Source organism: Oncorhynchus nerka, linkage group LG5, assembly GCF_034236695.1.
Source record: "Oncorhynchus nerka isolate Pitt River linkage group LG5, Oner_Uvic_2.0, whole genome shotgun sequence".
NCBI classification, from domain to species: domain Eukaryota; kingdom Metazoa; phylum Chordata; class Actinopteri; order Salmoniformes; family Salmonidae; genus Oncorhynchus; species Oncorhynchus nerka.
The window spans coordinates 37,109,401-37,135,248 of NC_088400.1; the positions used below are offsets into that span (position 1 = coordinate 37,109,401).

The 25,848-nt window shown below is 42.5% G+C and overlaps 2 protein-coding genes across 3 annotated transcripts; both read left to right on the forward strand.

Annotated features, from left to right (window-relative positions):
• Positions 1–11,209: 11,209 nt before the first annotated feature.
• On the forward strand, positions 11,210–21,423 carry LOC115129425 (solute carrier family 25 member 43-like). 2 transcript variants are annotated; one of them, XM_065018616.1, is made up of 6 exons: positions 11,210–11,393; positions 11,527–11,985; positions 17,138–17,379; positions 17,751–17,923; positions 19,481–19,615; positions 19,709–20,175. In XM_065018616.1, exons 2-6 carry the CDS (start codon positions 11,714–11,716, stop codon positions 19,919–19,921), a joined length of 1,035 nt encoding a protein of 344 aa, XP_064874688.1. In that variant the 5' UTR covers positions 11,210–11,393; positions 11,527–11,713; the 3' UTR covers positions 19,922–20,175. The 2 variants fall into 2 exon arrangements, with proteins under 2 accessions (XP_064874688.1, XP_029515613.1); XM_029659753.2 differs by having other exon boundaries at positions 11,216–11,985; positions 20,084–21,423.
• A 1,307-nt stretch (positions 21,424–22,730) lies between these two features.
• On the forward strand, positions 22,731–25,458 carry LOC115129427 (ADP/ATP translocase 2-like). The gene is made up of 4 exons (XM_029659756.2): positions 22,731–22,936; positions 24,100–24,583; positions 24,708–24,848; positions 24,986–25,458. Exons 1-4 carry the CDS (start codon positions 22,826–22,828, stop codon positions 25,141–25,143), a joined length of 894 nt encoding a protein of 297 aa, XP_029515616.1. The 5' UTR covers positions 22,731–22,825; the 3' UTR covers positions 25,144–25,458.
• Positions 25,459–25,848: the final 390 nt, after the last annotated feature.

The following is a 25,848-nucleotide window of genomic DNA, read 5'->3' on the forward strand; positions in this document are numbered from 1 at the left end:
CACGCACACACACACACACACACGCACGCACGCACACACACACACACACACACACACACACACACACACACACGCACGCACGCACGCACGCACGCACGCACGCACGCACGCACGCACGCACGCACACACACACACACACACACACACACACACACACACACACACAACAAAGGACCTACGGCCCTCTGTTTGAGCTAGGGGACTCACAAACAAGAAGGAAGCTGTTTGTCTTTCCTGGGATTGGTAAACATCCTCAACACAAACACTGTCTTGGCCGCAGCGCCAGCGAGAGAGCAGAAACTCACACCGTCAGGGAGGGCAGCTGCACTCTCACTCCACCTTTGATGTCTTTAGGGCAGAGCTGACAATGAAGTCCCCTAACGTCTTGATCCTTTTTATTGGAGCTTGGATGTTACAAATTGATACGCCATGTCTGTAATGGGATATTGTATGTTTCAAAATAGTACACAGAACAAAAGTCAATCTGGTTCTGTCAATTACTGTTATATGGTGTTAGGCTTACATATGGAGTTAAGTGAGATATGTAAAGTGGCCTATGAATTTGCCTTTAGATTAGGGCAGTAAAATGAAATGCTGTACTGTTGTACAATATTCCTGTTAAAAAAGGTTTAAATCAGAAATGTACGTGCCAAAGGAAAGAAGAGGATATAAGGTGAGTGATGGCTGTTTTACACAGAGGAGGATATCCCAATTACTTAAAACAAGTGACCCATTTAAAAATATGACCTGGGCCTGCGTCTGCTCACAGACACACACACACACACACACACAGACCAAGGCGCAGGTGTAATTAATATCACTCTATTGCTTAACTATTGCCTGGGGGGGAATTAACCCCTCACCAAACAGAACCCCCTCCATCCCATCTACCACTGGGCTAGACAGCAAGGCATTTGTTTTAGACCACAGCTTGCACTCCCAACCCCAGGCTCTGTCTGGCCTCCACATGCAGGCCCTAAATGCCACGCTGATCCTCAACACTGGGGCCCCTCAGGGGTGCGTGCTTAGTACCCTCCTATACTCCCTGTTCACCCACGACCGAGTGGCCAAGCACGACTCCAACACCATCATTAAGTTTGCTGACGACACAACAACGGTAGGCCTGATCACTGACTACGATGAAACAGCCTATAGAGAGGTCAGAGACCTGGCAGTGTGGTGCCAAGACAACAACATCTCTCTCAATGTGAGCAAGACAAAGGAGCTGATCGTGGACTATAGGAAAAGGAGGGCCGAACAGGCCCCCATTAACATCGACGGGACTGAAGTGGAGCGGGTCTAGAGTTTAAAGTTCCTTGGTGTCCACATCACCAACAAACTATCATGGTCCAAACACACCAAGATAGTTGTGAAGAGGGCACAACAACACCTTTCCTCCACAGGAGAAAGATTTAGCATGTGTCCCCAGATCCTCAAAAAGTTCTACAGCTGCACCATCGAGAGCATCCTGACCGGTTGCATTACTGCCTGGCATGGCAACTGCTCAGCATCTGACCGGAAGGTGCTACAGAGGGTAGTGTGCATGGCCCAGTACATCACTGGGGCCAAGCTTCCTGACATCCAGGACCTATACACTAGGTGGTGTCAGAGAAAGTCCCCAAAAATTGTTAAAGACTCCAGTCACCCAAATCATAGACTGTTCTCTCTGCTACCGCACGGCAAGCAGTACCGGAGCACCAAGTCTAGGACCAAAAGGCTCCTTAACACCTTCTACCCCCAAGCCATAAGACTGCTGAACAACTAAACTAATCAAATGGCCACCTAAATGGCCACCTATTACATTGAACACCCCCCCCCCTTGTTTTTACACTGCTGCTACTCGCTGTTTATTATCTATGCATAGTCACTTTACAAATGACCTTGATTTAACCTGTTCCCCCGCACATTGAGCCCTGTATATAGCCTCGTTATTGTTTTGTAAATTGTTTTTAACTTTAGTTTATTTAGTAAATATTTTATTAACTCTTTTCTGAAACTGCATTGTTGGTTAAGGGCTCGTAAGTAAGCATTTCACGGTAAGATCTACACCTGTTGTATTCGGTGCATGTGACAAATAAAATTTTATTTGATTTAAATCAATGACCACATAGAGACTACAGAGGGCAACCCCACGTGTACATACTGTGACATTCAAGTGTCCCTTCAACAGACTCGTGGTGTGTGGAGTCGTTTCAACAGACTCGTGGTGTGTGGAGTCGTTTCAACAGACTCGTGGTGTGTGGAATCGTTTCAACAGACTCGTGGTGTGTGGAGTCGTTTCAACAGACTCGTGGTGTGTGGAGTCGTTTCAACAGACTCGTGGTGTGTGGAGTCGTTTCAACAGACTCGTGGTGTGTGGAGTCGTTTCAACAGACTCGTGGTGTGTGGAGTCGTTTCAACAGACTCGTGGTGTGTGGAGTCGTTTCAACAGACTCGTGGTGTGTGGAGTCGTTTCAACAGACTCGTGGTGTGTGGAGTCGTTTCAACAGACTCGTGGTGTGTGGAGTCGTTTCAACAGACTCGTGGTGTGTGGAGTCGTTTCAACAGACTCGTGGTGTGTGGAGTCGTTTCAACAGACTCGTGGTGTGTGGAGTCGTTTCAACAGACTCGTGGTGTGTGGAGTCGTTTCAACAGACTCGTGGTGTGTGGAGTCGGCTCCTTCTTTTCCTTTTTCTTAAAAAAAATCCTCCATATCGTTTTTTTTTGTTGTCTACTTCATTTATACCGCTTCTTGAATTCAGTAAATGAGCAGTTCCTGTGTTGATCCCCAGTAACTCTGAGTAGCTACAGAACCTTTTGCTGAGCCAATTGCTTTTGAAGATCTAAAAAACAGTGTAGTCATTGTTCATGCAGAGAAGTTCAACTAGACTGTATAAAGTCATGTGCATACTGTTTAACCATAATCCTTTTAGTGCATAGAGCCCCTAAAGAGTTTACCGTCACACAGATTGTGTATTATGAGAGAGAAAGTTGTGTAAAACCTCCATCTCCTGAATTTGACCAGTAACCCACCCAACAGTCTGACCTATGTAACTGTTTGCTGTCTTCAGAGCCCTCAGAGCGCTTGTTTGTACCTGCCGTGTCGCTCTGCTCGTCCGCCCAGTATGACACTCTGTAACCCCTTATCAGCCTCTCAGAGATCAAAGGCCCAGGGGGATTGTTCGGGCAATATCCCTCTCCTCCTTCCCTCCTCCCTTCTCAAGACAGCCTCCCTCACAGCACTGTGTTGACCTGAACTGCCCACGCTGCTCCTGGTGGCACTTTGGACTTTCCTCCTCTTATCAATATCAAGGGCTTGCCTGGATAAGGTAGGCAACCCCTGCCTAAGGACAGAGTTAGCCAGTGAGGGGTGCTGTTTTCTAACAATTACCTTTCTCAGCCTAATAGCTGGGCCTATTATTAGTGTTATCTGAGAGGTTATCTTTGACTGGTAAGTCTGGTTGTATATTTTACACTCTATTAGTACTACTAGGGCTTGTGACATGACATGTCTCTCACTTTGACCGTGCAGAATCCACTGTCACACTGCTGGGACCTATTGACCCAAGAGGTATTCAACCATTTAAGTCATGACCCACAGGTTTATTAAACCGTTAAGGTCATCCTGTCAGTGGTTGACCTCCGAAATGCTTTTAGAATAGCATCCAAGTTATCCATATTACTTGACCAGTACCTGTGTTCATACCTCTTCTCCTCAGTCTTACAAGGATTTACATTTTCCCAGTAAGGTCACAACAGTCCATCTGGCTAACGTTGCATTTATTTATTGGCGTGCAGACAGCACAGTCAGACAGGGAGGACTTGTGACCAAAGTCACGACCTAGCCCTGCCCTGGATGAAGGAAATGGTCAAGCTGCTCAAGCAGGTTGGGGAGAGTCTGAGGGGCTGGGCGGTCAAGCTCTAACAATGGGGGCTGCACACTCAGACTTTGGTCCACACAAAGGCCAGGGCAGACCCCTCCTCCCTGCTCACACATTGCAATAGAGCTGGAATTTCGCACTGGCCTGTGAACAGCCATTCAATCAAACTACTGTTTCACCTGACTGACTTACACAGAAATCAAGATGAGTCTGGGGATGCGTTTAGGAAGGTCACCTCATCGACGACCCTCCTCCTCCCACCCCCGCAGCCTATACCCTCTCCACTATCTCCGCTAAATGAATGAAAGGTTCAAAGAAGCCAGTTGTTTTGACTCTCTCTCTCCCTCTCTCTCTCTCTCTCTACTGCACCTGCTGTCTCGACCTCTGAATGCTCGGCTATGAAAAGCCAACTGACATTTACTAGTGAGGTGCTGACCTGTGGTAGTGGTGGAGTAAGGGCCTGAGGGCACACAGTGTGTTGTGAAATCTGTGAATGTACTGTAATGTTTTTAAAATTGTATAAACTGCCTTAATTTTGCTGGACCCCAGGAAGAGTAGCTACTGTATTAGCAGCAGCTAATGGGGATCCATAATAAATACAAATACCTGTTACACCCTCTATCACCACTGTGATTAATATTTGACCCTGCTGGTAATCTATGAATATTTGAATATCTTAAAGAACGTTCTGGCCTTAATGGCCATGTACTCTTATAATCTCCACCGGGCACAGCCAGAAGAGGCCACCCCTCAGAGCCTGGATTCTCTTTGGGTTTCTTCCTAGGTTCCTGCTCTTCTAGGGAGGTTTTCCTAACCACCGTGCTTTTACATCTGCAACGCTTGCTCTTTGGGGTTTTAAGTTGGGTTTCTGTATAAGCACTCTGTGACATCTCCTGATTGATTGAGTTGTCATGGTGACTGAGTATCAGACAGGCAAAGAGTAGGGTACCTTATTAATTTAGTATAAAAGTATTGGCTGCACAGTCAAATGAGAGCTGTAGATACATAGCTCGTCTGAATATGGCATCTACAAAGGCATGTACAGTTGAAGTTGGAAGTTTTACATACATCTCCGCCAAATACATTTAAACTCAGATTTTCACAATTCCTGACATTTAATCCTAGTGAAAAATTCCCTGTTTTAGGTCAGTTAGGATCACCACTTTATTTTAAGAATGTGAAATGTCAGAATAATAGCAGAGAGAATTATTTATTTCAGCTTTTATTTATTTATTTCATCACATTCCCAGTAGAACAGAAGTTCACATGCACTCAATTAGTATTTGGTATCATTGCCTTTAAATTGTTTAACTTGGGTCAAACATTTCAAGCAGCCTTCCACAAGCTTCCCACAATAAGTTGAGTGAATTTTGGCCCATTCCTCCTGACAGAGCTGGTGTAACGGAATCAGGTTTGTAGGCCTCCTTGCTCGCACACGCTTTTTCAGTTCTGCCCACAAATTTTCTATGGGATTGAGGTCAGGGCTTTGTGATGGCTACTCCAATACCTTGACTTTGTTGCCCTTAAGCCAATTTGCCACAACTTTGGAAGTATGCTTAGGGTCATTGTCCATTTGGAAGACCCATTTGCAACCAAGCTTTACCTTCCTGACTGATGTCTTGAGATGTTGCTTCAATATCTCCACATCATTTTCCTCCCTAATGATGCCATCTATTTTGTGAAGTGCACCAGTCCCTCCTGCAACAAAGCACCCCCACAACATGATGCTTCCACCCCCGTGCTTCACGGTTGGGATGGTGTTATTCAGCTTGCAAGCCTCCCCCTTTTTCCTCCAATCATAACGATGGTCATTATGGCCAAACAATTATATTTTTGTTTCATCAAACCAGAAGACATTTCTCCAAAAAGTACGATCTTTGTCCCCATGTGCAGTTGTAAACCGTAGTCTGGCTTTTTTATGGTGGTTTTGGAGCAGTGGCTTCTTCCTTGCTGAGCGGCCATTCAGGTTATGTCGATATAGGACTTGTTTTACTATGTATATAGATACTTTTGTACCTGTTTCCTCCAGCATCTTCACAAGGTCCTTTGCTGTTGTTCTGGGATTGATTTGCACTTTTCGCACCAAAGTATGCTCATCTCTTGGGGACAGAACGCGTCTCCTTCCTGAGCGGTATGATGGCTGCGTGGTCCCATGGTGTTTATACTTGCGCACTACTGTTTGTACAGATGAACATGGTCCCTTCATGCATTTGGAAATTGCTCCCAAGAATGAACCAGACTTGTGGAGGTCTACAATTTTTTTTCTGATGGCTTGGCTGATTTCTTTTGATTTTTCCCATTATGACAAGCGAAGAGGCACTGAGTTTGAAGGTAGGCCTTGAAATACATCCACAGGTACACCTCCAATTAACTCAAATGATGTCAGAAGCTTCCAAAGCCATGACGTCATTTTCTTGAATTTTCCAAGCTGTTTAAAGGCACAGTCAACTTAGTGTATGTAAACTTCTGATTCACTGGAATTGTGATAAGTGAAATAATCTGTCTGTAAACAATTGTTGAAAAAATGACTTGTGTCATGCACAAAGTAATAACTATAGTTTGTTAACAAGAAATTTGTGGAATGGTTGTAAAAAAGGTTTGAATGATTCCAACCTAAGTGTATGTAAACTTCTGACTTCAACTGTATGTACTCAACAGGACATCCTTACATAGCTTGAGGTAAGTATAAGGGGGCCAATTGCACCCTAGGGAAAGAGAGGCACCGCCAGACCCCTCGTCTGGGTCAACTTCCCTTTGGCCAGAGCTGTGGAGACACCACAAGGCCCCCCATCTTCTCAATAGACTACTCCTCCTATCTCTACCTGTCCATGGGATGGATCAAGGTGTGGGGCTGAACATCAAACAGGCCTGAGCCTTTGATGTGGATGGAAACACAAACGCTGATTTGACAAGAGTCGTAACAGCTTATTTGTCCCCTTTAGTTATTCATGGGATCCTTGTTGAATGTCTATGCCTTCAAAGGGCTTGCTTCCATGGGCCGGTTGTACAGTAGCCATGGTGGTTCTGAGAGGGCTCTGACCTGCTAGGTCGAGGAGGTCTGGGGGGCAGGCCATCTGGCTTCCTGTTCCTTAGATTTGATATTGATTTATTGGTCGTACATGTGAAGATAGGACACCAGCTGCCAGGAGGAGCCCAGAGTTGTTAGCTCTCCCCCTACCCAGCCTCCTCCTGACAGACAGACAATGGGCTACCCCTTCACCTGCATCCTTGAAGACACAGCCAAGTCTCAGCGTGTAGTGTGACACACAGTAATACATAATATCTAGTATTCTTTAAAAAAAAACGTTTTGCTTAATAGGCAAATGGACTCATGTTTCAATCAGGGGAGGGATACACTGTTTGACATGTAATTTCTCATTGAATGTTAACAAAACAAAATAAAACAAAACATTCAGGAAAGTCAGCCAAGGTTTTATTTGATTTTGAAAAGCTATTACAGTTGAAGTCGGAAGTTTCCATACACCTTAGCCAAATACATTTAAACGCAGTTTTCACAATTCCTGACATTTAATCCTAGCAAAAAAATCCCTGTCTTGGATCAGTTAGGATCACCACTTTATTTTAGGAATGTGAAATGTCAGAATAATAGTAGAGAGAATTATTTATTTCAGCTTTAAATTTCTTTCATCACATTCCCAGTGGGTCAGAAGTTTACATATACTCAATTAGTATTTGGTAGCATTGCCTTTAAATTGTTTAACTTGCGTCAAACATTTCGGGTAGCCTCCCACAATAAATTGGGTGAATTTTGCCCAATCAGTTATATTTTTGGTTTCATCAGACCAGAGGACATTTCTCTAAAAAGTACGATCTTTGTCTCCACGTGCAGTTGTAAACCGTAGTCTGGCTTTATGGCGGTTTTGCAGCAGTGACTTCTTCCTTGCTGAGCAGCCTTTCAGGTTATGTCGATATCGGAGTCGTTTTACTATGGATATAGATACTTTTGTACCTGTTTCCTCCAGCATCTTCACAAGGTCCTTTGCTGTTGTTCTGGGATTGATTAGCACTTTTCGCACTAAAGTACATTCATCTCTATTGGACAGAACATGTCTCCTTCCTGAGTGTTGTGACAGCTGCGTGGTCCCATGGTGTTTATACTTGCGTACTATTGTTTGTACAGATGAATGTGGTACCTTCAAGCATTTGGAAATTGCTCCCAAGGATGAAACAGACTTGTGGCGGTCTACAATTCTTTCGATTTTCCCATGATGACAAGCAAAGAGGCACTGAGTTTAAAGGTAGGCCTTGAAATACATCCACAGGTATACCTCCAATTGACTCAAATTATGTCAATTAGCCTATCAGAAGCTTCTAAAGCCATGACATAATTTTCTTGAATTTTCCAAGCTGTTTAAAGGCACAGTCAACTTAGTATATGTGAACCTCTGACCCACTGGAATTGTGATACAGTGAATTATAAGTGAAATAATCTGTCTGTAAACAATTGTTGGAAAAATGACTTGTGTCATGCCCAAAGTAGATGTCCTAACCGACTTGCCAAAACTATAGTTTGTTAACAAGAAATTTGTGGAGTGGTTGAAAAACTAGTTTTAATGACTCCAACCTAAGTGTATGTAAACATCCGACTTCAACTGTATACTTTGTATATGTATTAATATCCACTGGCTGATGTAAAATATCCTGTATCTGAATTTGTAGCATGCCGTAAAAAAAAAGATGAAGAACACTTAATTAATCACAACAGAATTGCAGTGGTGTGTGGGTCATTGCTAACAATCAATGGTAAGCTTTCACAGTTAACCCATTTCTGAAACCATTCATTTAAAAGTGGGCTTCTGTGCATAACAACTCTCTCTCCTTCCTGTGAAGTGGGTCAGAGTGTGTCCTGAGTCTCTCTACTGTAGGCCGGAGGTGTTGACACAGTGCCTGGGTTATGCTTATCCCTCATCTCTCCCACTATTTCATCCCCCACCACACCCCTCCGTCCCCACCCCCCATCCTCCCTTTCCCACCCTCCCTTCCCAACACAGGCCTGTGATGTGCCTGTACATGATAATGAGGCGGGAACTGTATTGCAGTAGTCTCTGGGCCTGGCACCAGTCTGTGAGGAGAAGGGGGAACCCAGGTCTGTTTGCACGAGCGCTGGTCACAGGTGCCCCTACAGCCTAGTATATTTCCCCAGCAACATTCCAAACCACAGTTGCAGTTCCTCCAGCACTTCCACTTCAACGTGGAACATCAAGAGTACATTTGCGTGTGACATGCATGGCATGTCAATTCCCCACCCAGCCTCATCCTGCTGCTGCTATATATCAGGCCCTTGGACGTGGAGACGGTGGAGAAAGAAAGGCTGACGGCTCCCGCGCCTCAGAGGGGAGGAAATACCCATTCAGGGAGAAAGCTGGGCAAGCAGGAGGGCACAGGATAGAGCCAGTGCTCTATTCCTGTCTCATACAAAGGGCTGTGGGTGATGACGTTGTGATTGAAGGGGACAGTTGACACTGAGGTTCAGACAGCGTAGATTGTGTGGCAACACATACCTTGGGTGTCTTGTTAAATCGCTCAGGCACTAACTGATAAGATGCAGCACACACACGTGCACACTTCACACCACCTATCTTTCAAGCTGTCCAGCTCATTATGTTGTATTAGGAACCGTATGCATATGACAGTGAGATCAAAGGGGTCTTTCCTAGCACTTTCAAAGAAAACACTGGGTCTTTTATTGCTCTTGCGACCAGGGAAAATTCTCATTCCCACTCTGACATTCTTCAATTTGAGAACAGTGACAGAGTTAAGAGGAGTCTTCTGAAACCGAGCGCCTTCACACGCCTAGACGTTGTTAGAGTGTTCAATTACTTTAAGCCTGACTCCTATCTCTTTCAAAGGCAGTTACTGCATGTAGATATAAAAAGTGTTGTGTTAACTTTAGAAATGCCTTTGGTGACTTGTTATCGGTTCCTGACCTAATATGATAAATTATATTTAAGTCTACAAAGTTTCCATAGAAATATGAACGAGTGAAACATTTAAATTAATTGATCATTCATAATCTAGGCCAATCCTCTTTTCCCCCATTTTCATCAAGATCAGTAACTCAGCATTTAGTGGTAAAACCTCACCCACCCACCCACTCCCTCCCCCACCCCCGGTGAAGCCCCAGAGCGAGGAGGATCGAGAAGGGGGGAGAAACCTCTTTTGAACAGGCTGTCATTTCCTTTGGAGGGCTCTGTTATTCCAGTAGCCTTTGTGAATGAGCCAAGTGGCCACAGAGAGGAGGTGGCCCTTCACAGGCAGCTGAGGTTGTCAGCCCAGCAGGGGAGGGAGGTGCTCCAAGCAGGCAGACACAGGCAGAAAACAAACATGGGCCTTAACAGGAAAGGAACTACAAGATAGGAGAGAAGGAATTGATGAGAGGGGGGATACATGTATGACTAATTTATAAATGTTTCAAAATAAATATGACAACGTATGTCATTCACATTTTAATCACTAGTCACCCTTAATTCAATGCATTCCTACCTAAACCCAAATAATAATTCCTGAATGAGTAGGTGTGTCCAAACTTTTGACTGGTACTGTATATTTGTATACATGTATATATATTATTATTATTTTAATTTAAAAAATTATCCTCCGGACTCCGACATTGCTCATCCTAACATTTCTATATTTCTTAATTCCATACTTTTACTTTTAAGATTTGTGTGTATTGTTCTGTATTGTTAGATATTACTGCACTGCTAGAGCTAGGAACACAAGCATTTCCGCAATAACATCTGCTAAATATGTGTATGCGACAAAAAAAAATGGATTTGATTTGATTTAGATTTACCACTGCATAAAATTACTGGGCTTAGACTACCCCCTAGTGGTCGTTACAATAAGTGGAATGCTTGTAATAACAGATCATTAGTGGAAGCTGAACGACTTCATTAACTATTTGTATCCGGTGAACAATGGAGTTTGTGGCTAATTTAAATAAACACAAATCATCCTTGAATTATTTTTAAGAAGATAGTTAAATCTATGAACCTCTTAGCTTGACAGATCTTTTTGAGGCAATTGGAGTCATTACTCGTGCATAGGAGGCTGTAACATAAGTTAATCATTTATAAATAGGCCTATGACCTAACTACTAGGTGCTCGTACCTTTTTTTCATTATACAATATAGTAAACTCAAAGACAGTACAGTGTGAACATCAGCTAAAACTGCTTCTACACGCTTGTAGGCGGTGTCATGGCAATGTTGGCGAGCGAAACTCATGCGTAGAAACACGTCATCGAGTCTAACGTTCGTCACGCGCCAAACTGCGCATGTGCAGGCCGTCATATCAAACGCTCTACTTCGAGGTACATTTGTTCTTAACTGTCTTGCCTAGTTAATTAAAAAATAAAAAAAAAAAACGTTAATAAACTAAAAAGCCACCAGAGGACAAGCTTTTTCCTGGAAGAGAACCTTGATGTCCCCACGCCTGCCCAGTGCATTCAGTATCGGCCATGTCTGGTTGCGAGACAGAATACAGTTTTTGTCAAATGTGATGTAAAAAGTATGTTTGTTTTTTGCATTTTAGTTAACACCACACCTTTTACTAATCGTAACTTAATCCTCCTAACCTTCTGCGTAAACTCTCATTAACCTGATATGAAAAGTCCAATTTAACAAAGCTTTATCCCTTCTAGACAAAACCCTCAGTACCGCCTCCCCTCAGACCAACGTGACAGGAATCAGAATTGCGGATGACGGTGCCACTGGGTCTTGTTTTCAGTTAGCCTTAGATAAACAAGCGGTGCTGCTGGTCCTACAGACAATCTACGGATGAGATAGTAGAATCGGCTGGGGAAGTCGGTTACATACAGAGCTAGAGTAATGGCAACAGTTAAACCAGATGACAGACTGACACGTTCTCAGGGCTTTATGTGCGTTGGTTTTGCTGGAGTTTTCAGTAAAACTGTCACGTCGCCTCTGGAGTTGGTGAAAATCAAGAGTCAAGTAGGCACATTTCACTGTAAAAAAGGCTTTCTGCACAGCTTTCTTGTCGTCTACCAGAATGAAGGCCTACGGGGATTTTGGAAGGGAAACCTCGTCTCCTGTCTCCGCCTGTTTCCTTACAGCGCCGTCCATTTGGCAACATACAAACAGTGAGTCAATAATGAATTAGTGTTTCTGAGTTATGATACGTTTATTTTAGACAACTATCTATAACGTTAGAGCAGGTGTAGGCAATTCCAGTCCTCAGGGGCCCGATTGGTGTCAGTTTTTCCCCAGCCAACACACCTGACTCAAACAATCAGTATCTTCAGTTTTAGGATTTGATTATTCAGCTGTGTTTGCTAGGGGTGGAGAAAAAGTAGGACACCAATCAGGCCCTGAGGACTTAGAGTTGCCCACCCCTGCGTTAGAACTAGCTGAGACACGCATTTGACCCTCTTTACGCTCTCACGGCACACCTTATTTTACGCATTGAAATGTACAGCTTTTATTAGTCCATTGTGTTGTCCGCGCTTTAACTTTCAACTGTGCTCCAAATCGTTTTGAAATCCGAGCGCCTACAATTTAAAATCACGAGTGGAATCTCAATGTCCTGTCTTGCCGCGGAACATTGAAGCATATGATTGGTCTAGTTATGTGAAGGATAACGGGGATTGGATTCGCGTTTTAAAGAAACGCCCCTCAAGATAAGATTAGAGTGGGGTTGAATGGAGAGAACGTTTTCCACTGAGTTTTAAAAAATGTCATGTTCGGTAGCGTTGTTTTATGAACAATGTTGTCAGCAAAATTAGGTTGCTATTGCTCCCGTCCCTATTGCAGAATGCAGCCTTTTGACAGCATGTTCTAAAGTCGATTTAATCCACCCTAATCCACCCATTAGTCCCCTTGTTTGGTGATTGGCATTTAGGCTGTGACAACGAAAAAGCCTACAGCATGTTTTAGCAGGGACGTTTGGTAGGGTGACCTGATTTGTAACTATGGAAATAATTTTGTTAGATTGCAAACCTAAATGTGTACATTTTATTATAGAGGGGGTACAATAAATAAAACAATTTGGGTAGAGTTCTGATCAGTGGAACAATTCTCATTCTTAACAAAGGGATAAAATATAGGGTAATTACTGTGCTTGTCAGCAAGAACATGGCTCTTATTCCCCCCACACCTAATTTATTCCACTTCTTTCCTATTTTTGCCAGCATAACCACATATTTGAAATCTGATATCCCTACTTGTTTCTTTGAAAATTAATTATGAGGATACCGCTTCAAAAATGCATTAATGGACAGTTTTGACTAAATCATACAAAAGGCATTGGATATTAAATGCTACAGGAATTAAATATAATTTGACATTTTTAGTATTGTGCAAAGCAGAGATGGTAGGGGGATTCACAACTCAAATGCATCATATTTTGTCTATGTAGAGTAAAATGATGGCAAAGATCTTCAACTACTATTGTAGGCATAAACCACCTGAACATTGATATTGATTTGATTTTTCTTGAAGGTTGGGTGATCTTGAGAAATGTTTATAACAAACACCCAGCACTTGGGAAACATAGATCAGGGAAGGCCAACCCTCCTGGGGAGCCAGCAGGATTTTCTTCCAGAACTATTTTAAAAAGGGATTCCACCCAAATTACTAAATGTTTGTGTCCTTACCTCGAAAGCAGTCTATGGACAAGACGACAATCTATAGTTTGGTTACCATCTGCCATCAACCATTAATATGTCCTGTGCAGAAACTTGGTATAGTGGTGACAGTCCCCTGGCACATGTCTCATACAGCTTTCTTCCACCTGACAACAGAGATCAATCCCTGTTTCTAGCATTTGCCAATCTCATTTCATTACTGTATGTATGAAGTGTCAAACCACCTAAAAAATATTAGCATACTTTACATTTCATTCCTCCAAAATCTTGATGTAACAAAGCGGTCTACTTTGGGTGTTCATTTAATTTTCAAAGCATCATGATACACCTACTTTTCCACCCTGGTCATAGGCCTAAGCCATGTCAAAATACATAGAATTGCAGGAAATTAGCTTTAAAACAGTAAAATAAAAGGGTCTAGGAATTGTGTCAGGGTGCAATGAAGTTCACTTACCAAATCTCACTCCAAGCTTTCTTCAAATATTGGCTGCCCTGCAGTATACTGAACAAAAATATAAATGCAACATGTAAAGTGTTGGTTTCATGAGCAACATTTTCTATACTCACAAAAAGCTTATTTTTCTCAAATGTTGTGCACAAATTAGTTTTACAACCCTGTTAGTGAGCATTTCTCTCTTTCCAAGATAATCCATCTGCCTGACAGGTGTGGCAAATCAAGAAGCTGATTATACAGCATGATCATAAAAGGCCACTCTAAAATGTGCAGTTTTGTCACAGAACACAATGCCACGTGTCAAGTTTTGTGCAATTGGCATGCCGAATGCAGGAATGTCCCCTAGAGCTGTTACCAGAGAATTGAATGTTCATGTCTCTACCATAAGCTGCCTCCAATGTCATTTTTAAAGAATTTATCAGCTGAAAATGTCCCAGTTCTTCCATGGCCTGCAAACTCACCAGACATGTCACCCATTGAGCAAGTTTGGGATGCTCTGGATTGACATGTTTTTAGCAAATTCCAGTTCCCATCCAATATCCAGCAACTTCGCACAACCATTGATTTGTGGGACAGCCTCCACAGGCCAGAATCAACAGCGTGATCATCTCTATTCAAAGGAGATGTCGAACTGCATGAGACAAGTGGTGGTAACACCAGATACTGACTGGTTTTCTGATCCATGCCCCTACCTTTAAAAAAAGAAAGAAAAAAAAAGTGTGATCATGTGAAATCCTTAGAAATTGTAACTGAAATCAGTGTAATTACCATGCTATCTAACTAACATTAATCAACCAGGCTGATAAGGGCTTGTTTGGGACAAAGAAAGAACGAGCGTGTCATTTTACTGGGTTTACATGCAGTACCAGTCAAAAGTTTGGAGACCTACTCATTCCAGGGTTTTTCTTTATTTTTACTATATTCTACATTGTAGAATAATACAGAAGACCTCAACTATGAAATAACACATGGAATCATGTAGTAACCAAAGTGTTGAACAAATCAAAATATAGCCACACTCTGCCTTAATGGCAGCTTTGCACACTCTTGGCATTCTCTCAACTAGCTTCATGAGGTAGTCACAGACATCTCGACATCAACTGTTCAGAGGAGACTGTGTGAATCTGGACTTCATGGTCTGATTCACCACTACTAAGGGACACAAATAAGAAGAGACTTGCTTGGGCCAAGAAACATGAGCAATGGACATTAGACTGGTGGAAATCTGTCCTTTGCTCTGACGAGTACAAATTTGAGATTTTTGGTTCCAACCGCCATGTCTTTGGGACGCAGAGTAGGTGAACGGATGATCTCTGCATGTGTGGTTCCCACCGTGAAGCATGGAGGAGGTGTGATAGTGTTACCAGCAAAGCCCCGCCACACCGTCAGTGATTTATTTAGAATTCAAGGCACACTTAACCAGCATGGCTACCACAGCATTCTGCAGTGATACGCCATCCCAACTGGTAAGTGCTTCGTGGGACTATCATTTGTTTTTTAACAGGACAATGACTCAAAACACACCTCCAGGCTGTGTAAGGGCTATTTGACCAAGGAGGAGAGTGATGGAATGCTGTGTCAGATGACCTGGCCTCCACAGTCCCTCAACCCAATTGAGATGGTTTGGGTTGAGTTGGACCGCAGAGTGAAGGAAAAGCATCCAACAAGTACTCAGCATATGTGGGAACCCCTTCAAGACTGTTGGAAAAGCATTCCAGGTGAAGCTGGTTGAGAGTGCCAAGTGTGCAAAGATGTCATCAAGGCAAAGGGTGGCTATTTTGAAGAATATTAAATATATTTTGATATGTTTAACACCTTTTTGGGGTTAGTACATGATTCTATATGTGTTATTTCATAGTTTTGATGTCTTCATTATTATTCTACAATGTAGAAAATAGTACAAATAAAAACCCTTGAATGAGTCAGTGTCAACTTTAGGCTGGTACTGTATTTGCAACGACCGATAGATTATATGATTACTTAGCTAGACATAGTTTGAAATGAACACATCTGCGGAACCGGTATTATTGTTGATCCACCGTGGAGCATTATAGTTATTAAATCCAACTCACTTCTGCTGTTTTTAGATTCCTTCTATTCTTGACTAATCAGATGGTTCTGAAAACTCAGCCAACTATGGTGTCACTTCAGAGAAAAACACGCTGGTTTTAGTTGTGTAATCCCACTTGACCATTCCACTTGACATACCCAAATCTAACTGCCTGTGGCTCAGGACCTAAAGCAAGGATATGCATATTCTTGATTCCATTTGAAAGGAAACACTGAAGTTTGTGGAAATGTGAAATTAATGTAGTAGAATATAACACATTAGAACTAGTAAAAGATAATCCCAAGGGAAGCCATAATGTTATTATTCCAGGCCAGGTCGCAATTTAGATTTTGGCCACTAAATGGCAGCAGTGTGTGCAACGTTTTAGACTGATCCAATGAACCATGTCTGTTCAAAATGTTGTATCAAGACTGCCCAAATGTGCCTGATTGGTTTATTAATAACTTTTCAAGTTCCTAACTGTGTACTCTCATCAAACAATAGCATGCTATTCGTTCACTGTAATAGCTACTGTAAATTGGACAGTGCAGTTAGATTATCAAAAATGTAAGCTTTCTGCCCATATCAGATATGTCTTTGTCCTGAGACATTTTCTTGTTACTTAGAACCTCATGCTAATCGCTTTAGCTTACATTAGCTCAAACGTCCCGTGGGGGACCCACCAATCCTGTAGAGGTTCAGTAAATCAGGTGTTAACAAAAGGCACATATGACATGGCACAAGGGGGAGCTCAGAACTAGTTTTTACCCTTAAGTGTGTATATTACTGTATTTATACTTGGAATATCGCTTTTCAACAGCAAATGTTCACAAATCGCTAGAAAACGTCTTTAATATTCTGTGTTATGATGGATTCTCAATGGAGAATGTGATATTTGCATAGTATGTTTACTCTCAATGAAAGATTAAAGCTGTTCTTGAAATGGATGCTCTGTTACAGTTATGTAACACAGTTACTTATTTCTATAATTTCTGGAAGTATCGTATTGATAAACATGAAGCCATAATCATACATCTATTCACTGGCTATACCTGCATCACAAGCTTTGATTAAAGTAAATACATTTTCAAGATAAAAATGATTTAGAACCAAAACGTTGACCTCTGTTTTTTTTGGCTTTCCAGTATCGTCCACCTCCACATGGATGAATTGGGCTACATCTCTCAGTGGAGGGCGATTTTGGCTGGTGGGCTAGCTGGTGTAAGTGCTGCACTGGCCACGTACCCTCTGGAGGTGGCAGAGACTCGCCTCATAGCTCAGAACTGCAGAGAGCCCACATACAGGGGGGTGGTCCACACGCTCTCCAAGATATACCAGACCGAAGGCCTTCGAACACTCTACAGTGGATTCTCTCTCACAGTCTTAGGTACACATGTCTGTATACTACAGAAATGTGGAGAAAGATGTTCCCACACAATGATTCAGTATAACCCAACGTTTCCCAAAATCGGTCCTGGGGACCTTCAGGGGTGTACGTTTTAGTTTTTTTGTCCTAGTACTACAGAACTGATTCAAATAATCAACTCCTCAAGCTTTTTAGATTGGGAAAAGCTGGTATAACTATATAAAGTGTCCGAAGTCTGCTTACTTGTGAAACACCCTTTGCCCCTCTTACAACCTCTTGAGTTTTCATTGTTTTTACATTTGGAACAGCCAAACAAATCATATTTATTTCAAGAGTTTATTTAGGTTGTTCAATGGGGCATGGCTAGCAACTGTGGATCTATTCTTCTACAGGTGCGTTTCCCTTCTCCATTGGTTGCTATGCAGTCTACGTCAACTTGGATAAGCTGTGGCGGGAGCCCCAATTCCGGTTCACTCCACTACAGAACTTCATAAATGGCTGCTTAGCGGCAGGAATAGCTCAAACCTTCTCCTACCCCTTTGAAACTGTGAAAAGGAAAATGCAGGTAAGGGCCATTTTATGAGATGTAACCAGATTGGTAATACCACATTTGTCCACAAGGTGGCGGATTTGTACACATTTGTACTGGTACCTCTTACCGGTACATACTGGTTAGTAAAACATTTGTCCTTAAGAGAATAGCCCTCGAGTGCATCTGTTTTTTAAAACTTTATAAACAAAATGCAACATAGAATCTTAGAAATTATCCCAAAAATATAATTACACTTTCAAAGTTTCTAAGATAAGATTAGGAAGACAGTTTCTTTGTACACTTTATAAACAATAACTTACAATAGTTATTGAAATGTAAGTTACCATAGTTTGAGCCCAAGTATAAGTTAATGTCTCTCCTCGCGTGGCCTTCTCTCTATGTATAAGAGGGTTCAGTAGGACTTTTATGAAGGACAGAATACTACATCCGTTTTCATCAACGTGTTATTAGTGACCTCAAGGTGCTCCGGCAGCTGAGAATGTGAACACTGTTCAGGGTCTGCCTGCAATATAGATACGTTCTCTAAATATAGCTGGTAGCTATCACACAGTGGACAAGCACACTCCTAATTGAGAAGCCAATAAAACAAACTGAACCTCTCTTTAATCCCCTCTGCCTAGTTTCAGACATACAGAACCAACACAACTACATGTATTCAAATGAATCTAACACTTCAGCCACAAATCATTTCTATTCACATGTTGCATAGAAGTCTATCTGATGATTAGGGCAAAATAAGAAGTGTCAAGTAGAAACATGACGCAACCCATAAGCGAGAATGTTTTTAAAGGAGTTTGCTTGAGGCAGGGATGCAGTTATTGTTTCACTCAGCAGCCAGTATAGCATTTCCTTAACAAACTCAGAATTTGACATCCGTAAAGGCCCTGGGACTGGGACTGTGTTGTCTTTGGGGGAAGGTTCTTCTCTTGGATTGGAGTGCCCTCTAAAATGAGAATGCATCCAGTGCGGAGCCAGTTAAGTGGTTAATGCTTGACAAAGCGAGGGAACATTTTGTTTTTGTGATGTGCAGATATGGACATCCGGTGAGAATACTGCCTGAGACCACACCCACATTTGCTCAGTTCATTTGCTTATATCAAAATATTGAGTCATGTGACATCCAAGTTACAAATGTCCCTTAGCACAGATCCCTGGTCAGTTTGCGCAATTATCAAACATTTGAGGAATTTCCATTCATTCCATAGTCTCTTACTACTTGGATCACACACACACACACACACACTTTTATGAAGGTCAGTGCTATCTGGGATCCTTGGGACATCCGTACCATAAACCTTACCCTTACCATTTTCAATGTCAACTTCAATTGAAGTTTACATCTGAAATGGTTAAGTTAAAGGGGTAGGGATGTCCCAAAGATTCCGGATAGCACTGACCCTTTTATGAGTTGGTTGCAAATATCTGTCATTTATTGATCCTAAATGTATTTATATTGGTGCTCTCCGGGGTCACTTTCCAAGTAACTGGTCTAACTGTAAAACGCTCTCATTACATAATGAAGTGTCATAACTCCTCTAATCAGGAATTTTTGTCCTCGTTTATTGCCAGGCCCAGAATCCTCGGCTCCCGCATTACGGTGGGGCCGATGTCCACTTCACTGGAATGCTGGACTGCTTCAGGCAGGTGATCAGAAACAAGGGCATCCTGACACTGTGGAGTGGCATCACAGCCAACATGATCAAGGTATGACAACCTAAGTCATGTTCCCATTATTTATTTTTCCATTAGCCTATTATCGTACTGATTTATTGTGCTCTAACCCCCACTCTCTACTAGTCCTCCTCTGTCCCATCTGCTGTAGAGATGGTAATATACCGCCAACACACCTATATCAAACCAATGGAGAGATGCTTTGTGGGTAATTCACAAACGGGATATTACAAGTTGGCTGCCGCGGGACTGTTTCTGGAACGGCATGCACTGCGCTCATTTTTCATCTCCAAATGGCTTTTCACGATGGCAGTGAAGTTGTTTGGTTTACTGGTGTAAAATCTCCTCACACGAACAGTCTAACAATGAAATTGTGGACAAGATAATTACAACCAGGCCCCTACTACCAGGGCAGATTCTAATCTACCTCTTCACATTTTATACAGAGACACTTCAAAAGCTATTGAGCCCACTGACATCTTCCCTGTTTTTCCTCCTTAGATTGTCCCTTACTTTGGCCTTCTCTTCAGCTGCTTTGAGATGTGCAAGCAGGTCTGTCTGTACCGCAACGGGTACATTGTGTCTCCATTGAGCTATAAGTTGGCACCAGGAGTGGACCAGAGCATGGGCCCCACTGAGGTAGAAGAGGTGAAACGGTACTTGAAGAATAGGAGTTTTCAGTCACAGCAAGGAAGTCGCTGGTAAAACTGGTGGATCAAAAACGCCTGGATTTCTGAAGGGGATGATGATCATTAGTACAGGAAAGTGTCTGAATGATGATGGAAAGGAATATTTGTTGGAATGCTTCAATGCTTTGAAGATGACTATTTGGTTGATGTCAGGTCTTTTACAGCTTTGTGTTTGTGTATTAGCAACCATTTCAGAATCAGAGGTAGATCAATTGATATTTGAAAGTTGCAATGCAATCATATGAATTGCACTTCTATACTCAACACATGGGAAAAACGTTTTAACTGTTTGTTCATCAATTCCTCTTTCAGAGTTAAAGTATTTTTTTTATGATAGTTTTTTGACAGTTCTGTGTTATTACTACAGTTTATTCATGCTTATGGGCTGCAGGTAGCCTAGAGGCTAAGAGCTTTGGGACAGTAAGCGAAAGGTTGCTGGTTTGAATCCCTGAGCTGCTGATGTGCCATTGAGCTTGGCACGTAACCCTAATTGCTCCTGTAAGTCGCTCTTGATAACAGCGTCTGCTAAATTACCATTTTTAAATGTTACGGCGCTGACCTGGTTCTAACAATGGTCTTGGCCATTACGTAAGGCCATGAAGAGGAACACAAAGCACAAACCTGTTTATAAAATGGAATTATCTTACAATGCAAATGAATGCTTTTTTTCATTATATTTGTAATGTAGTAATGACTATTTTAACAGACTTGGGTATATCATATTTATGTGCCTTAAGGTTTCCTTTATTGATTATAGGGCTTATTTTGATGACTTTTGTAATTATGATAGGTAGTTATGTAATTATTCACACAGGTATCTGAGTCGAAGCCATTAATCAGTTGCTAACTTTCATAGCACATACTGTATCGTTGTGATCCTAGCAATAAAATTGTAACTGAAGCACTTCAGTGTCACTGAGAATTTAAAGGGGAAAGGAAACACTAGGCTTTAGAATGCCAGTTCACTGTAACTAACTCCTAAAGTGTTTCCATTCCCCTTTAAGATTACGTGTATACGGTATGTAATACATTTGATGGATGAAACTGCAAATGTATAATTAATTATTTTAGATTGAGATGATTCAGAATCATTGAAGTAAATTTTACTTGAACAGTCATTGTAATGGACAAATAAATTCCTTTGCTAAGCAAGGTGGTGTGGCTCTCCTGAACATGGGTTGACAATGTATGGATGACAACACAAATTCCATTTGTACTTATGTAACAGTATAACTTTAGATCGTCCCCTCGCCCATACCCGGGCGCGAACCAGGGACCCTCTGCACACATCAACAACAGTCACCCACGAAGCATCGTTACCCATCGCTCCACAAAAGCTGCAGCCCTTGCAGAGCAAGACGAAGTGACGTCACCGATTGAAACGCTATTTAGCGCGCACCACCGCTAACTAGCTAGCCGTTTCACATCCATTACACTTATACAAAGGAAATTAATGGAGCAATATCTCCCTCAGTATCTTATTTGGCAGGACACTACATTCAGAAGAATGTCTCTGATGGAAATGTTGATTACAGAATGGGTATACACATGTGGTTCTCTCCTTCAGGATTTCTATCTCAAAGGCTCTAAGCGGTGCACCCTACAGAGAATACCCTAGTCAGGTGACTAACCTGATCAGCTACTGTTCCCCCAGTGCGAGCTGACCCCACCACCTTATTACAGTAAGCCTGTAGACAGCAGCATTTCATTTTCCCAAAAGATGTAATGGATATTTGAGGAGCTGATGCTTTTTTTTGTCACAAGGACGTTTGATCACAGGACTGACTATCATTGTCACTTTGTATGACTGTAAGATAAGTTGTGTCAATGTCATAATATAACATATCAGATCTGCTTGACCATGACATTTTATCTAAAAGGAATTTTAAGGAACTGCAGAGTCAAGGACATTTTAACCTGGTAGTGAATGGGATGACCTTTTCCCCTGTATCTAAGTGTCCTCTGGCTCTCACAGCTGATGATTAACACAGAGTAGTAGACAGGAGGTTCAGCTGCTCCAAGCTGCCATACTTTTCACATGACCTTGGGACCAGAACTCAACCTAAAGTTGGTAAGGCATAAGCAAGGTTTGATGAGTGTTATTCACTCCCCATCAACCATATAGGCGTACTGCACCTAGAACCTATTGAATGACATGAAAATAAAAAGTAATATTTTAAACTTTGGATATAACTTTTATCACGTGTATTATTATAGGCCAAAATTTCATGAATGATATGATTTAAATGTTTATTTTGAAATACTTTGGAGCAGAGGCCAACAACGCAGTTTAATTCAAATTCACGAAGACCGGACAAATCTCTCATCTTTCAGGCGAGGGTACAATCCTTAAAATAGGTTTCCGCCTACTAAATCCACTAGCGCACCAATGGCATGCCGCCTTCCAGCTCCCGTTTTGTCTCGCGAACACAGTGGTATTAAATCCTCTCTCAACTAAATGGATCGGCCATTTCGACTGAGCCGGTATACCCCAGCAGTCCTTTTGTTGAACGGGAAGGTTTCCGTGTAACAACGTCCTCGATAACAACCGAAAATGAATGAGACCGTCATCTCGTTCGGCAAGGACTTCTTGGCTGGTGGTATTTCCGCTGCCATCTCCAAAACAGCTGTAGCCCCTATTGAAAGAATCAAGCTGCTTCTTCAGGTGAGTTTGACTGGCTTTTCAGAAATGTAATCTACTGATGTTATCCCTTGACTCTGCAGTTTCTCTCAAGATCACTGTCTCCTTTGAAATACAATACAATACCCATTTAGATCAAACAGATGTATCAATTGTCAGTTATAATATAGCAAACGTTAATGTTATTAGTGACTTTGACAGTAAGTTAACTAGTTAGCGAGCTCCTAACGTTAACTTGGCTAATGACATTGGTGCGTTGCGAAGATGCGAGTGACCTTTCCATTTTGGTCCCTCTTCGCGTGCGGTGAGATCACTTGAGACTGTCAGTTCAGTAGTAGACCGGTGTCTTGGTATTTGGCTTAACTAGCTTGACGCTTGCTTGTTGCTAAGGACTATTTCGCAACCATGCAAGTTAAGTTGACTCGTAAAAGACACCGTGTTCGTCTTATGATCATTGTCATCCCTACAACTCAAATTTGTGTCCTTGCCCATTGTCATCAAATATGGCGCAGCTGGTAGTTACTAGGCCCTAGAAATGGCCAAGGTCGCAACAAACGGAGGCTTCATCCTGTGTGAACTGAGGCCTAGCGAGCACCAAACTCGTGCGGAGGCGGGTCCTTCTGCGTTGTGAATGTTGAAAGGCGAGATGTGATTGGTGCTGACTAGTTTCTTGATTTTAGCAACTTCTATCCATGTACCGGTATCCACAATGTTGTCCTAGGGAATTTGATTGGAGCTTGCCCTAGAGGTGGCAGGTAGCCAAGCGGTTAGTGTTGAACCAGTAATTGGAAAGTTGCTTCTTCTAAAACCCGAGCTGGTGAAAGATCTGGCGTGCCCTTGAGCAATGCACTTAAACCTCATTTGCTCCAGGGGTGACCCTGTAAAAGACATTTAGCTGCGGCTCTGGTGCATGTGACAAAACATTGTTTGCCCATGTTTTATTACCATGAGAAGCATCATCAGGGGTGTTGGCTACTTGTCTTTGTTTATTTAGTTGGTAGTTGTCAACTTTGCTAAGAACATTGTGCAATGATTGAAGGGCACACAACGTGGTGAACTCCCCATATAGCTAAGCCTTTTTGACATATTTGACATTAAACAGTTTCCTTTTCTCTTTAAATGTTTTATATTTCGCAAATGTAGAGTATAAGCAGGAGTGGGATTTTGATTTGTCTTTTTGATTACAGGTGCAACATGCTAGTAAACAGATCACTGTTGACAAGCAGTACAAGGGCATCATGGATTGCGTCGTCCGTATCCCCAAGGAGCAGGGCTTCCTGTCATTCTGGAGAGGCAACTTGGCCAACGTCATCAGATACTTCCCCACCCAGGCCCTCAACTTTGCATTCAAGGACAAATACAAGCAAATCTTCCTGGATGGCGTGGACAAGAAACAGTTCTGGAGGTACTTCGCTGGTAACCTGGCCTCTGGCGGTGCTGCTGGAGCCACCTCCCTGTGTTTTGTGTACCCCCTCGACTTCGCCAGAACCCGACTGGCTGCTGATGTCGGTAAGGCCGGTGCTGGGCGTGAGTTCAATGGCCTGGGTGACTGCTTGAAGAAGATCTACAAGGCTGACGGTCTGAAGGGCCTGTACCAGGGCTTCTCTGTGTCTGTCCAGGGCATCATCATCTACAGAGCTTCTTACTTTGGCGTCTATGACACAGCCAAGGGTGAGTCCATGGGCTGCTCTGAGCACAGGCCTCAATCATCATCATCATTTGAGTAGAGGATCTGCAAGTGTCTGTTTCAAAGAATGTTAGAGCCTACTTTAATCTTCTTGGTTTTTCTCTGTAGGCATGCTGCCAGATCCAAAGAACGCCAGCATCCTTGTCAGCTGGGCCATCGCGCAGTCGGTGACTGCAGTCGCCGGTCTTACATCCTACCCCTTTGATACCGTCCGTCGTCGCATGATGATGCAGTCTGGGCGCAAAGGAGGTAATTGTAAACTTTTGAGCACTTGTCAGTTTTGTTATGTTGTGTATTCAGTCACGCTATCCACAACTTTGAGCTACATCTTGTGCGTACCATTCAGCTACGGCAGAGGTATGACCTATTGTCCATGTGTTTTGCAGGTGACATCATGTACACTGGCACCATTGACTGCTGGAAGAAGATTGCGAAGGATGAGGGTGGCAAGGCCTTCTTCAAAGGAGCCTGGTCCAACGTTCTCCGAGGCATGGGTGGTGCCTTCGTGCTAGTTTTGTACGATGAGTTGAAGAAGGTCCTCTAAACTGTTTTTATGTCCACCATAAATGTTGTGAGATGTTTAAACTGTAACATATCTTGTACAGTTGGAAGGACGGTCAAATTCCACCTTGTTTATAGGGACCAACTAGTATGTCGGTGCTAGTTGTACTGGGAAAATCGGTTCTGCACTTTTTAATTGGCCCAATGTTTGTTTTGTTTGCCCCCTCACCAGAATGTCATTCCCATAAAACAAAGGTAACTAAGCCAGATCTTTAAATATCAACCTGTTTCATCCAGATGGTTTGTTTTTTTAGTCAATACTGTAACAATAAAGGCAACCTACTGAATGAACCTACAATTAACTTTTTACTTTGTGTCTGGAAGTAGCCTGTCTGTAACCCTGAATGGTGTGTAGTGATTCTCCTGGCTTCCCTTCAGTGTGGTTTCTCTTGAGAGCCAGCTGGTGTCTTATTCCTGAGGGTGTAACCTTAATCTCTGGGTTGTCCTCGCCGGTTGTTGTTGGACTCCTGCCAAAGTCAGCTGACGAACTTGGACTGGCTCGGTGTAATCAATACAAACGGGTGATAAGGCTCCAAACGCTGGCGACCTGAAAGAACATTTTGCAGGGGGTTCTATGACAAGTCAGTGGCTTAAGTTTTTACCTAATCAAAATGAGTCTTTGAACGCAATTGACTCATTTGTAAGCTAAGTGGCATCCGGTGCTGAGGAATCTAGGATTACCTGGTGA

Excerpts from the sequence above, each read along its gene's own strand:
- LOC115129425 (XM_065018616.1), top strand. The coding sequence starts at position 11,714 with ATGGCAACAGTTAAACCAGATGACAGACTGACACGTTCTCAGGGCTTT. Across the intron at positions 11,986-17,137 it reads CATTTGGCAACATACAAACA|TATCGTCCACCTCCACATGG; the intron begins GTGAGTCAATAA and ends TTGGCTTTCCAG. Across the intron at positions 17,924-19,480 it reads CTGTGAAAAGGAAAATGCAG|GCCCAGAATCCTCGGCTCCC; the intron begins GTAAGGGCCATT and ends GTTTATTGCCAG.
- LOC115129427 (XM_029659756.2), top strand. The coding sequence starts at position 22,826 with ATGAATGAGACCGTCATCTCGTTCGGCAAGGACTTCTTGGCTGGTGGT. Across the intron at positions 22,937-24,099 it reads GAATCAAGCTGCTTCTTCAG|GTGCAACATGCTAGTAAACA; the intron begins GTGAGTTTGACT and ends TTTTGATTACAG. Across the intron at positions 24,584-24,707 it reads CGTCTATGACACAGCCAAGG|GCATGCTGCCAGATCCAAAG; the intron begins GTGAGTCCATGG and ends TTTTCTCTGTAG.